Source organism: Salvelinus alpinus, chromosome 13 (genome assembly GCF_045679555.1).
Source record: "Salvelinus alpinus chromosome 13, SLU_Salpinus.1, whole genome shotgun sequence".
Classification (NCBI taxonomy): domain Eukaryota; kingdom Metazoa; phylum Chordata; class Actinopteri; order Salmoniformes; family Salmonidae; genus Salvelinus; species Salvelinus alpinus.
The window spans coordinates 25,346,968-25,361,718 of NC_092098.1; the positions used below are offsets into that span (position 1 = coordinate 25,346,968).

At 42.4% G+C, this 14,751-nt stretch overlaps 1 protein-coding gene across 1 annotated transcript; it reads left to right on the forward strand.

Moving 5' to 3' along the window:
* Positions 1-381: 381 nt before the first annotated feature.
* LOC139536721 (cysteine-rich, acidic integral membrane protein-like) lies at positions 382-1,281 on the forward strand. Its single transcript, XM_071337324.1, has one exon. The coding sequence runs from the start codon at positions 382-384 to the stop codon at positions 1,279-1,281; it is 900 nt and encodes a 299-aa protein (XP_071193425.1).
* The last annotated feature ends 13,470 nt before the right edge of the window (positions 1,282-14,751 follow it).

Consider the following 14,751-nt stretch of genomic DNA (forward strand, 5'->3'; position numbering starts at 1 on the left):
AAAGATCCACAGCGTTCGTTCACTGCCCTGCCGGAGAATACGTTCAACAGACTCTCTCGTATGAGCAAATGTACAAATACTAATGCTATGCCATACTTAAGACTTACGAGCAGAGGGGGACTTGTTCACAATAACAACACGCACACAACACAAAAAGTGCCGCCAAAAAGAAAACATGCCCGAGAAAGGAAACCGAGCGCCTACACCAAGAGTTGTTGTCATGCTGTGTTGAGAGACCTAGAGCGTGGGTTGGCACGTTTCAGTGCAGCCTGGGAAACAGAGAGAAATGGGCTGAGTTTAGGGAGTTCTCCCAGACACACTCAGTGGTGTCAGCGAATCACAGAGCTGGGAGAAGGGAAATCGAAGGCAGGGTCTACTGTCATGGATCGGAGCCCTGACCTGGATCTGAGCCCTGACCTGGATCTGAGACCTGACCTGGATCTGAGACCTGACCTGGATCTGAGCCCTGACCTGGATCTGAGCCCTGACCTGGATCTGAGACCTGACCTGGATCTGAGACCTGACCTGGATCTGAGCCCTGACCTGGATCTGAGCCCTGACCTGGATTTGAGCCCTGACCTGGATCTGAGCCCTGACCTGGATCTGAGCCCTGACCTGGATCTGAGCCCTGACCTGGATCTGAGCCCTGACCTGGATCTGAGCCCTGACCTGGATCTGAGACCTGACCTGGATCTGAGCCCTGACCTGGATCTGAGACCTGACCTGGATCTGAGCCCTGACCTGGACCTGAGACCTGACCTGGATCTGAGCCCTGACCTGGATCTGAGCCCTGACCTGGATCTGAGTCCTGACATGGATCTGAGCCCTGACCTGGGTCTGAGCCCTGACCTGGATCTGAGCCCTGACCTGGATCTGAGACCTGACCTGGATCTGAGCCCTGACCTGGATCTGAGACCTGACCTGGATCTGAGCCCTGACCTGGATCTGAGCCCTGACCTGGATCTGAGACCTGACCTGGATCTGAGCCCTGACCTGGATCTGAGACCTGACCTGGATCTGAGACCTGACCTGGATCTGAGCCCTGACCTGAATCTGAGACCTGACCTGGGTCTGAGCCCTGACCTGGATCTGAGCCCTGACCTGGATCTGAGCCCTGACCTGGATCTGAGCCCTGACCTGGATCTGAGACCTGACCTGGATCTGAGCCCTGACCTGGATCTGAGACCTGACCTGGATCTGAGCCCTGACCTGGATCTGAGACCTGACCTGGATCTGAGCCCTGACCTGGATCTGAGACCTGACCTGGATCTGAGGCCCTGACCTGGATCTGAGACCTGACCTGGATCCGTAATAATACTAAAACCCTGTGTTTTCCACCCTATTGTTGATCAATACATTTAATTTACTTTAGTAGAGAGATTAGAATGGAGTTGATGAGAACCCCCATGAAGCCACTGTGATGAAGGTACAACACATATGGTGTGACTGAAGCTCCTTCATACTTCTGGATTTGATGTGGATTTAGAGAGGCTTATGCAACTCTGTCTGTTTACATTCAGATTTCAGGCTGAGCGTGATTTAAGGAGTGAGTTCAAATGAAAGGAGGAGGAGAGGGTCTGCAAGTGTGCGAGTGTATCTGAGCCAGACGAATGGGACAGGCATGGCAGGTGCAGAGCTCAACTGTCTGTGTCCCATTTGAAAAGCTACCTGGACTAACATGAGATGGTATTAACAGCACACACACAACTGGTTAATTGAGTTCACTTTTCAGTCATTGCCAAGACAAGTAGCTCAACAGCCCTGCAACCATCCATCAAGTCCTTCCCTGATAGATGACATAAACGCTGATATTTAAACAGTGTTATTGGAGTTACATAACGGTTGAAGGAGACCTTTCTACTACCATCACACACAACACCATAATGCAGCCATATCCATGACAGGAGTGACAGATATACTGGTGGTCATTATCTCCCTCACAGATGATATACTGTATTTCCAATGCTGGCTACTTCATCATGACCATAATAGGAAAACACATGCAGGCAGGCAGACAGGGGTGAGGTTGGTGTGTGCAGGCCATGGGGCACATTTATTGGAAAATAGCGCCACCTGGTGATCCATCTTGGTTGTTCACCAAGGCCCTTTTACTACTCTGTGTCAGCTCAGCTACAACATTTAAACTTCATGCTGAAGTCCTTATCTAAAGCCTCACTGCTCATCGTTTATTTAAACCCCTACCTGCTCTGTTTTGGCGTTACACTCATGTCTGAGCTCTTCCGACAAATCTTCAGTTGGACCTGCGGAAAGTAATATAAATACTAAAATATTCACAACAACACAGAACCCAGGAACGAGCGCCGATCAGACAAACTGTCACAAGCTGTTTTTTTTTCTGCTGTCACAAGAAATAAACACGATATCTGTCAGGGATATGCCTAAACGCCAGTGTGCGTGTGCGTGTGTGTGTTTGCAGACTGAATAGTAATATGGCTCAGTAACACACAGCATTTCTAACAGATCCAAGACTGTGCTTCTCCTCACGTAATGTAAGGTTTTGACACACCTGACCTTATACCAGAGCATAGTCTGTATTGCTCTTTCTCAAAAGTGAGGAGTAGGACATTTCACTTAACTGCCTATGACAAATGCCCATTAAATGTATATGAGCTGGAATTATATCTACTGAAATTATATGAATCAACATTTGAGCTCTGAGCAAATCTCTGTAATATAGCAGTTCATCAAAAGCCCATAGTCATAGACTAACCATATAGAGAGAAACAGCATGCCACAGTGCTATAGTGTGGACTCTATATAAATAATTACATTGAATATGTATTGTACTTACCTGCAGTTTAGTATGATTGCTATTCATGTGTGCATTGTTATTAATGGCATTGGCATTGACCGTGACCTTTCCCCTTTGATGAGGTCATCACCCAGAGTCGGGTACAGCCAGTTTGTACATGGCTGTACACCTTTTATTTCTTAGGTTGAAAATAAAGGAAAGTAATATAGAAATGCGTGTGGGCATTACTTGTCAAGTTACTACACACAGGAAAGAAGATGTCTTCTTATCACACTGTGACTCATTCAAAGGTTTGATACTTTTCCGTCTGCGTTTGATGAGAACGATATACTGCAGTCTGTCCCTGTGGCAGAGGACGGCAAAGACGGAGCTCTCTCTCTCCACGAGGCCTATAATTCAAAGTGTGATGAACACAAAAGGAGGAATTAAATGCTCCATTCCTCCATCATGTCCTGCCCATCCTTACCCGAGTTCAACTCGTCATTAGACACCATTGACTGTAATGAGGTTTGACAATTATAAGGTTAATAAATAAAAAATACTGACAGCCTTTATTGATATGTACGTGGAATGAAATGATTAAAATTAAGATGGAAGGGACCTTGAAGTGCAATTACTTCTGAAATGTATTGACCTTCACAACTGGAATGATACACATTGTAATGGTCACTTAATTGCTGGCTGGGGTTATAAGGTGTCAAAGGCTTTTCTAGGTGGTTGTAATGAGAGTTTAGACTACAAAACTACTCGGATAAACTAGTGTCATTGAAGATATAAACCACTGACTAGAGCAGTACAGGCTAATACTCTCTCCCAAAAACACCAAAGACATCATACTTATTGGCTTACTCAGTAAGTATTGAGCACTAGGCCTAGACAACACTTGGTTACAGATCTTTCATGGTTTAAGTCTTTTTTTTTTATTTTACTCAGCGGGGTCTCAACTTACTGTGGCAAGTTAGAATAGTAGAATACAAAAGGTGCAATTTCGAAATTTGGTTGTGCATCAGCAATTCTTCTCTTGTTATGTCAGTCTCTCAATTAGCCCATGTCAGGTAAACATTTTTAGATTGGTAAATTAGCTGGCCGCTAGACTATCTAAACTTAGTAATCATGGTCGAATTATTATTTTGCTAGTCTCACTCACATATCATCTTAAAAACTGCAAACATGTCTCTCCAACCTATGGCAAAATGTGTAGAATTGCAGGAAATTTGCTATAAAACAGCAAATTTTCCTCTTCACCCCATGATAAAATATGTAGAATTGCAGCAAACTTGCTTTAAAATTGCAAAATTTTCTCTACTCCCCATGGAAAAATTTGTAGAATTGCACAAAATGATCTCTAAAATGTAAAAGAAAATATGCACGTGTGGGTACACAGACCCACGAGCAACTGCAACCCCTCATGATGACTTAAGATTTTTTGTGGCCCCACCCCTATCAAAGTTGCCCATCCCTGATGTAGATCTTAGCTGTAGAAAGCTTTCACGGGCCTGCAGCATAAAAGCAGACTTGTGTAAAAAAATGAAAAAAATAATAAAAAAAATACAAATGTAGTCAATTAATCTTAACAGGCCTTCATGGCGGAGGGCTCTGTATTACACATGATATCATTTCATAAGTTTGACTGCAGGATCTCGTTTAACCAGAAAAGCACCCTGTTGCTCGTAGTGTGAGCTATGGGCTTTTATTAAACGATAAATTACATTTTGCAGGAACAAAGAGGGGGGAAAGGGGTGCTTTGAAACTTTGAATTGATGTCGAAGACCCCGCAGTGATTTTTCTGCGAATCTAGCCCTGCCTCGTTAACTTCCACTTGCAGCAGTGTGCAGTCTGTGGGTATGAATCAATCCCATTGACGAGCCCTTTTTACAAGAAATGAGATGTGGCCCAATGACGGTCTGGGAGGCAGAGTTGAATGGCTATTGGAGACACACTATTAAATAGGATTTAAAAGATGAGTCATTTTATGCGTCTGAGAGATCTTCATCTGTCACCTTGAGTGGAATGTGCTTAACAACACTAATACATCCCGCTTGGGGATCTGAGGGATGAATTCAACCATTGATTTTCTCTTTTATTTTTTCTGCTGTTTAATCACAGGGCTGTGATGGCTGCTGGCAGATCTCTTCTCAGCCAGAAGAAGCGTTGAGCAGCGAGAAGCGCAGAGTGTCTCATTTTTCCACACACACAGACTATTCTACATCGATCCACCATATGCTTGAGATTAGCTAAATCATCAGCAAATATTAATAGAGAATCGCAACAACGTGAAATAGGATGTGGAGTGGATGTGGAGATAGAACTGTGAGGTCTGGAATTTTTATGAGAATAAGGGAGTCTAGCTTGTGTATGTTTTATGTAGATATAACAAAGCAAAATGTTGCCAATTTTGTATTGTCAGAGCCTAGCTTTTATATGACAGCGTTTAAAAAGGTAGCATTTCATGGTGTGGTTAACTACCACTTTGTCTTAATCTAAATAATGTGTAAAGCTATTGCCAGTTAGATAGATGTAATGTGTTTGCCTATTAAAGGTGATGGCCACATTGGGATTGGTTAATCACACTTCCCTCTCTGGACCAGGTGATGTGTGAACCAAGACTCTAGTCTTCCACTGCTATACGGCATCAGTCATCCATCCTCAGTCCTGCTAGTAAGCCTACAGGGTTAAGGGCAGAGAATGTCCTAATCTGGTTGCCATACAAAAGTGTTATTTTTTTAGGTTAGGGTTTTATTTCAGGTCCCTCTCCACAAGTTGAAGCAGTACCTTCCCAACTCACTCCATTTCAAAACGTTGTCTTCCTACTGAGCATAACCCTGATATCGCACTCACAGTCACCAATCTACTCCAATGTTAAACACTCCCAGGCCCCACCCCCAGGCCATTTGTCAAAATGATCTGTGATTAAAACCCCAGTGAGACATTACATTACAACATTATAGCTGACAAATGGGACTCCATTTATCCTATACGCCAACTGCACCCCATGATAAAAATACATCCTCAAGATGTCTAATAGAAACCTGTGTTAGCTGATTACAGATAATGAATAAAGAGAGAGAACATGAATGTTGGGGATATGCACGTGTAAGTGGACGATGTGAGGTAGGAATTGAATGATTATAGCTTTCAAATACCACCGATCTATGTTTCAGTTTCGTTTTGTTTTGTCTGTATTACACACACCTGGTTTCAATTCCCCTATCATGTTCCCTATTTAACCCTCTGGCATACATTTCTGTTCTGTCCGTGATTGTTTGTGTCGTTAGTGGTGGTCGTATGTGCTAGTGTGTTTGTTATTATTCCTACGTGGAATTTTGCTTGTATTTTGAGTAAACTCCGTTGTGTTGCTCAACACCTGTGTCCTGCGCCTGACTCCGCTACATCTGCACACAATCGCTGACAAAAGTGGTATTTAAATAGATTTGTTTTTGTTGTGATACAAATTAATAACAATGAAACAACTAAAATATAGTTGTTGTATAAGTATAAGTATTCACCACTTTTGTTTAGGCAAGCCTAAATTAGTTCAGCAGAAAAATTTGGCTTAACAAATCACATAAGTTACATGGACCCACTCTGTGTGAAATTATCAGGGTTGACATGCTTTTTGAATGACCACCTCTTCCTCTGTCCCCCATACATACAGCATCTGTATGGTCCCTCAGTCAAGTGTTGACTTTCAAGCACAGATTCAACTACAAAGACCAGGGAGCTTTTTGAAAGCCTCATAAACACGGCAAGGATTGGTAGATGGTTAACAATAACAAATCAGACATTGATTATCAATTTAAGCATGGTCAAGTTAATAATTACGCTGTGGATGATGTATTAAACCAGCCAGACACATCAAAGATGCAGTTGTCTTTCTGATCTGAGCGGAAAGACTTTTTAAATTGCTATTGCTTTCAAAGCAGCTTGTAGGTAACCCCAAACTGTAAAAAAACACACACAATAGAGAAGGGCACTCAACATGACTCAAATGGCTGATGATTGGTTGAAAGAAATTGATAATAAGAAGATTGTGGGAGCTGTACTGTTAGATTTCAGTGCAGTCTTTGATATTATTGACCATAACCTGCTGTTGAGAAAACATATGTTTTTTCAACCTCTGCCATATTGCCGATTCAGAGCTAATATCTATCTAATATAACTCAGAGTTTTTTTTTAAATGGAAGCTTCTCTAATGTCAAACATGTAGGGTGTGGTGTACTGCAAGGAAGCTGTCTAGGCCCTCTACTATTTTATATTTTTACAAAAGACCTGCCACTGGCATTAAGCAAAGCATTGTGTACATGTATGCTGATGATTCAACTATATACGTATCAGTACCACAGCTAATGAAGTCACTAAAACTCTTAACAAGGAGTTGCAGTCAGTATTGGAATGGGTGGCCAGTAATAAACTGGTACTGAACATCTCTAAAACGAAGAGAATTGTATTTGGTATAAATCATTCCCTACACTCTAGACCTCAGCTGAATCTGATAATGAATGGTGTGGCTGCTGAACAAGTTGAGAAGACAAAATTACTTGATGTTACCTTAGATAACATATAGATTCAAAAGGTTGTAAAAATGGGGAGAGGTCTGTCCATAATAAAGAGACGCTCTGCTTTTTTTGACACCACACTCCAAAAGCAAGTCTAGTTTTGTCTTATCTTGATTATTGTCCAGCCATGTGGTCAAGTGTTACAAAGAAAGACTAAATATTATGTATGCCAGTCTCTCTTGGCTAAGAGTTGAGGAGAGACTGACTGCATCACATATTTTTTTATAAGAAACAATATTGTGTTGAAAATTCCAAATTGTTTGCATAGTCAACTTACATACAGCTCTGACACACACACCCCACCAGTCATGCCACCAGGGGTCTTTTCAAATCCAGTCCCCAAATCCAGAACAAATTCAAGAAAGCATACACTATTAAACAGAGACATTATTGCATGGAACTCCCTTCCATCTCATGTTGCTCAAATGAACAACAAACCTGGTTTCAAAAAACAGATAAAGCAACACCTCACAGTACAACACCTCTCCCCTATTTGACCTAGATATTGTGTGTATGTATTGATATGTAGGCTCTGTGTGCCATTTTTAAATGTATGTAGTCATGTCCTTGAGCTGTTCTTGTTTATTAATGTTCTGTAATATTTTGTGTTTCATGTTTTGTGTGGACCCCAAATGGGGATCCTAACGGGGATCCTAATAAAATACGAAAAATACACACACACACACAAACACAAACCAAAACACTTGGTAGCCATCCAAAACCATCCAACAATGAGATGCCACTGAGAACCAGCTTTTGCAGTAGCTGATAGACAAGCCTCCATCTATGATATCAATTACCAGGAAAACAGCCAGTAAAAACAAGCCCAGTGTGTGTGAGGTCTGTCTAGGTAAAAACAAACAGCCCAGTGGTGTGGCCAGGGTGACATTTATAGAGATGACAGCGGTGGCAGGGGCTGACGGGCAAACACTCACACACTGGGCTGATAGTGGCTGACGGACGAAGGAGGAAGGCGTGCTGATGAAAGGTTCTCTCCCCAACTCCAACCTGGGTTCTGTCAGTCTGTCACCGTCTGCTCTGCATCCCACGGGCTGGGTGATCTGCTCCACTGTCTCACAGTGGAACATACTGTAGCTCCATGGATTTCTATTGATTGCTTAAGGGGGTAGAATTCTCAGGTCAAAATGTCTAATATTTTCTCACTTTCCCACTGACAAATCCTCTCAACGAAGCATCTTTCAAGGTGAATTAATAATTGATTGCTATTTGATATGATCAGAACCTGTATAGGTGCATACATCACTGTACTTCTCAAAGTAAACCTAATTCTGATGATTTCCAGGGTTTCTCCATGAACTCAATTGAAATCCATGCTAGATCAATTCATTTCTGATGTGTCATAACATACCAGGCTAGGGAGCAATCACATAATGTCTGTCTGGAATTGTGATAACTCATGAGGAATAAAAGATTGGAATGGGTCAGTGTAGGAAATCAAAGTCAGAGCAATTCTCCAAAGTACAGGGCCTATTTCCTAGATCCGCACCAACAGTAAATGGATCGCTCACGCTAAATATCTCTCTCAATTTCTCCTCAATGTAAGCACCCCTCCAGGTTAAGACAGCTGTCATCCTGATCTACGGCCCCGTGCTGGCACCGTAATGTAGGCCAAATTGCCTGAGTCGCTGGCAATGATGCAGTCATTGTGGAGGAAATTGGAAATCAATTCTTGTCATCACTGAACATAACTCTTTTTTTTGTCAGAGCTTGGGTTCAGGAGACCCTGTGTATGCTATGGCAGCTCAACCACTGACAACCACATACCATACCATAATAAATAGAAAGACAGAGAGATTGAGGGAGGGGGGACAGAAGGGAGGGATGGGGAGAGAGAGAGAAAGAGAGAGAGAGAGTGGAGAGAGAAAATAAGGGAGGGAAGGAGAGGGGGAGATAGTGATAGAGCACGAGAGACATTCAGATAATACACAAGCCCTAAAAAAAAACTTTGATGAATTGTGCTGCCATTCAACATAATTATCCTCCTGATTTACAACGGATGAAACAAATTATAGAGCCCCAGGGCTGCGTTTGACGCTGGGAAAATTAATTTATAAATATAGAATCACACAAAAAAAGATAATGATATCTTAATTCTATCCTCAGGGTAGGTGCTTATTAATGAGTTTTCTTAACAGCTTTCTAATGTACTCTCAGCTAGGCTATGTTGAATCTTCAGTCTTTAGATGTAATGAAGGAATGGTATATGTGACAACAATAAACAGTTGCACAGATGAGGGTCATAGCATAATTTTGCATAATGGAACAATTATGGAAGAAAATGTGGCAAGATAAATGAATTAATTATCACACACCCTATTAAGCTATTGTGAATGCAAGAGAAGACATTGTTCCGTTTCGATCTTCTCCTGGTTCTATACATAAACCTGGGTAATTCAGAGGGAATACCATGGGACTGGCTGGGGGTGTCTCGGGAAGGGGTCGTAGTTGTGGTGGTGGTCCCATGGGTTATACCATGGGTGTTTGAGGAACTGGGTGTGGGGTGATGCTGTCCCATGAGTTATACCATGGCACTGGACTAGTAAGGGATGTATGGGGATTGGGTCTATGGGGATGGGGATGGGGATTGGGTGGTGCTGTCCCATTGGGTGTGGCTGGGGTGTATGCACTCTTAGAAAAAAGGGTTCCAAAAGAGTTCTTTGGCTGTCCCCACAACCCTTTTTGATTCCAGGTAGAACTCCCAACCCAGAGGCAGCTGTGCTCAATAAGAGCCAATCAGCAGCAGCATTGCTCCTCTCCTTCTCCCCTCCATCATCCCATAAAACACTGCTTCCATTCAGCCATCATCCATTATACATCAAAACCCCCGTTACAAATCTCCTCAAATAGAACATTGTGTGTGGGGGCGGTGGGGTGTTTGTTTATGTTCTTATCCCAGTTGTAGATTCATCCTCTCGCGGGACGCTTGCCAAGGCACAAGTCATCCATCATCCTAATTGGCTTTGTTTAGAGAGCAGAGCTGAGATGGAGACTGATAGAGATGTATTCCGCTCTTTCGGGTCAAATCAAACGTTGTGTAGTGCCTCAATGCCTCATATCAAAGACCAATGGCTATGTAAATGTAATCAGTCACAGATGTGATGATTATCCTAGTCAGTTTGTTTTCTGAAGTTGGGAGTTGGTTTGTGTGTTCTATTCTTGTAATCTGGGATCCTTCATCTGAATGTCTCCAGTGTACAAAAGGTTCTTTGTAGAAACTCCGCCTTTCCTTTTCATCTGGTTCTAATCAGAATAGCTGAGATGTTGTACATACATACGGTGCATGTTTCTCTGGCTCTGTGCTTGTGACTGTGCAGAGGAACATCTGTGGGGAGATCTCATGCCTGTATCCTGGTATGTCTTCTACACATTATGGTCATGGAACAGCAAGCTTCATCAGCTTGGAACTGGAAATACAAACTCCATTCCACTGGCTGGCTGCGTTCCAAGTAACAACCCATAAAGCTTCAAATATTCACAGTTTATAATAGTGCAATAACATTACTGAAACCACACTCAGGTGGAAACCCATTCCTCCCTTTTCAACAGTGAAAATAGAAGTATTAAATACCCACTTTATAGAGCAAGCCTTGAAATTCCACAAGCAGGAACCCTGCGAAACAGAGAGGCCCTGAGGTCTCCCACCACAATGTAACGTCTGGAAACTAAATCATGTTGATGAAAAAAGAGATCTTGTTAAAGTCAGTGAAACAGGGGTCCAAGAAAAAGTTAAGAGACCCAGGAGGCAGTTAATAAACAGAGAGAAAAGCACACTGTGGCTGTGCCAAAGGAAACAGGCACCTTTGAAAAGGCACGCCACACTAATATAATTCCCTCTCTCCTTTGCCAGCTCACTGGAGCCTGCAATGAATTAAAGGGAGGTTTAAACAAGGTAAGGACAGATAGGATATCCTTGGGTCACAAAAATCATTTTGAGGCAAAATAATCCACCCCGAACTGGGGTTTCATGGTGAATGGAATACAGACGGTTCATTGTGACAGTGTATAATTTACACCGGGGAAAAAATTGAAGGAATAGAGTGTTTTCTTCTTCTTCTGAATCAGAGCCGACACAGCCTCGGTGAATTGAAAAAGCATGTCAAAGGAGCTGGAAAATGACTTTCAGAAAAGTGTGCCCACTTCATTTGCTTTTTTCACTGGCTGAGAGAAACTGAGCATGACATAATTTTCACTTTCGTAACTCCACTCTCTCTGTCTGAATAACCTCTTGCTCTGAATACCACCGGACTGGAAAATACTATAAAACATCAGAGGTATAAAGCCTATTCCTGCCATAGAGGTGACTTTATCCAAAAGCGAGGACACATTTCACAGAAAAAATTAAAGGTGCAATATGCAGAAATCGCTCAGCTATATTCTGGTTGCTAAAATTCTAGTTCGTCAAATTTTAGTTTGTGACAAAACAAGAAATGTATTGTGTAGAGCCTTCAAACTCAACTCTGGACCTCGAAGCCAGTTCCACTGCATTTGTTCATTGTTCCCCTCTAATCATGGACTGATTTAGACCTGGGACACCAGGTGTGTGCAATTAATTATTGGGTAGAATAAAAAATCAGCAGGCTCCGGACCTCGTAGGGTAAGAGTTGAATAACCCTGGTGTAGTGAATCATTGTACCATCTAAACCGCTGTGAAATATATTTTCAATAACCAAAAATAATGTATTTTCAGCTGTTTGAAGCTGGTGTACAAAAACGAAAGTAAAAGATGGAAAAACAAAACGTAACAATGGGAAGCATAGAAATAGTGCCCATAGAAAAGCGTATTATACTTGCTTTCAATGAGAATGGCAGATCTATAACTCACATTTCTATGTGAATTTGGTTAGGTCGCCCAAAACGTTTCATATTGCAGCTGTAATATAAATAATTTGTCCACATTTCTTGCAGATTACTGAAAAACATTTTTGAGCTATTTGACCCAGCAGACACAAAAATAATTTTATATAAAATACAGATAGGTATTCACAGTTTTAATTACATTACATCCTGTTCTCTCATAATAAAGTCTACCTTGTGTTTTGTTATCTCTGTCAACTTTTTTTTTTTTTACCTCCTCCATCTCCCTTCCCCCAAATTCCTGTTCACTTTCACCATACCTTCTCTTCTCATTCTGTCACTGTTGAGCTCAGACACTATTCATCCTTCTCACTATTCAGACAGAAAGATGGACGACCCTTGACCTTATCATTAATCATCTGGTGAAAGGGGAACTACTTGCCATTGATTGACATGCAATTTTTTTCAAAGTCTAATTCTTTAAGTCTTAATGTGCAACGTAACAAGGGGTCATTATCCTTCATATACTGTACCTCCTTCACATTATCTCTTATGTCAAAATGGTTTTCCACAAAGAATCTCATGGATAGACATCTACATCCACTGATAACAGTTCCATAGTGATACAGCTTTGTGTGGGTGGACTGGGCATTGCTATGGCAACCGCTCAGACTAGAACCATACAGTAAGACCTGATTATAATGGAGGGGTTGTTAAGCAGGATATCATCACCTTGGTCAAGCAGAAACCAGATATGAATATCAATGACCAGTTAGTTCAGCATGCCAATAGGCCTGGAGAGAGAAGAGCAGGAGCATAGCAGACATCATTATAGCGGTACAGTTATGCTAAGTGGAACATCTGGCAAATCACAGCCCCTCATCTGGATGGACCCATCCACAGAACACATGCAGCAGAGAGACAGAGACAGAGAGAGAGAGCGAGAGAAAGAGTGAGAGAGCGAGCAAGCGAAAGAGAGAGTTGAGTTGCACGCCACATAAGATTCAAAGCCACTAATACCCAGCCCTCTCTACCTCCCTGCCATAGCCCCTACTAACCCAGACTGCCCTCCATCTGTTAGGCATCCATTTCCTCTCTCTACGGTGAGAAGACCCAGCAGCATATGCCACTGTTTGGATAAGCGAGCATGACTCCCCGGGTCAGGCTTTCATCTGGCCCACTTTGAAGGGCCGCCATGGGGCCGACTGGGAGGGTTGGTGAGGGAGTTACTGGGTTACTGTGGGCAGGTGACATATCCTGACATATTCACTACACCCCAGAGGACATGCAGGGTTAGTATAAAGTATAAAGCACCACTGACCAGTGAATAAACACCTTCCCTGTCGGCTTTCATTGTGTGTGTGTTTAATTTGTTCACCGGCTGTCACAGGGAACACATTACCTCCTGGAACATTTGTTTCCTGTGGTTTCCAGCATAACAGTTTCACATATCATATTTTGAAACTGTTTTAAGCTATCTGTAATAGTGTTTCTGACCTTTTGTCTGAGCTTATTTTAAAGGTCAACAACAAGCCAAATAGATTGTTGTTTACTAGGATAATTTGGTTATATTATGATTGGGTCTTTCCCTCGATTTGTTATTCCATTCCCATCCATGGGGCTTGGGGATATGAAAAGATGCTGAAAATGACTTTAGGTGCAGACATGCTGTCAGGGAGGAAGATAAAAAGAACTCTGTCAAAATTGCAATTACACGCTGGCGTGATTCATTAGGACAAATGCCGAGTGTGGTTATGAAGCCGATTAACAGCGTTTCATTACACCAACGACCGAGAATTAAATTAGCTAGTCTGCTTCCCGGAAGCCTTACAACACCATGCAACTCCTCTTCTTTGAACCCTGGACATGGACAAGAGGCTCCAGGACTGACACAGTCATATGTCAGTCCTGGATAGTCTGCCAGAATATTCCTGTCCTGGACAAGGACTAATGTTGTCGCATACACTTGAGTATATCAAACATTAAGAACACCTTCCTAAAACTGAGTTGCACTCACCCCTTTTCCCCTCTGAATAGCCTCAATTCGTCAGGGCATGGACTCAAGAAGGTGTTGAAAGCGTTCCACAGGGATGCTGGCCCATGTTGACTCCAATGCTTCCCACAGTGTCAAGCTGGCTAGATGTCCTTGGGGTGGTGGACCATTCTTGATACACATGGGAAACTATTGAGCTTGAAAAACCCAGCAATGTTGCAGTTCTTGACACAAACCGATGCGCCTTGCACCTACTACCATACCCTGTAAAAAGGCACTTCAATCTTTTGTCTTGCCCATTCAACCTCTGAATTGCACACATATACACATTTTTTGCAAAGAAAATGTAACCTTTATTTAACTAGGCAAGTCAGTTAAGAACAAATTCTTATTTACAACGACGGCCTACCGGGGAACAGTGGGTTAACTGCCTTGTTCAAGGGCAGAACGACAGATTTTTACCTTGTCAGCTCGGGGATTCGATCTAGCAACCTTTCGGTTACTGGCCCAACGCTCTAAGGCTTGAAAATCTTTCTTTAACCCGTCTCCTCCCCTTCATCTACAATGATTGAAGTGGATTTAACAAATTAAATTAATAAGGGCTCATAGATTTC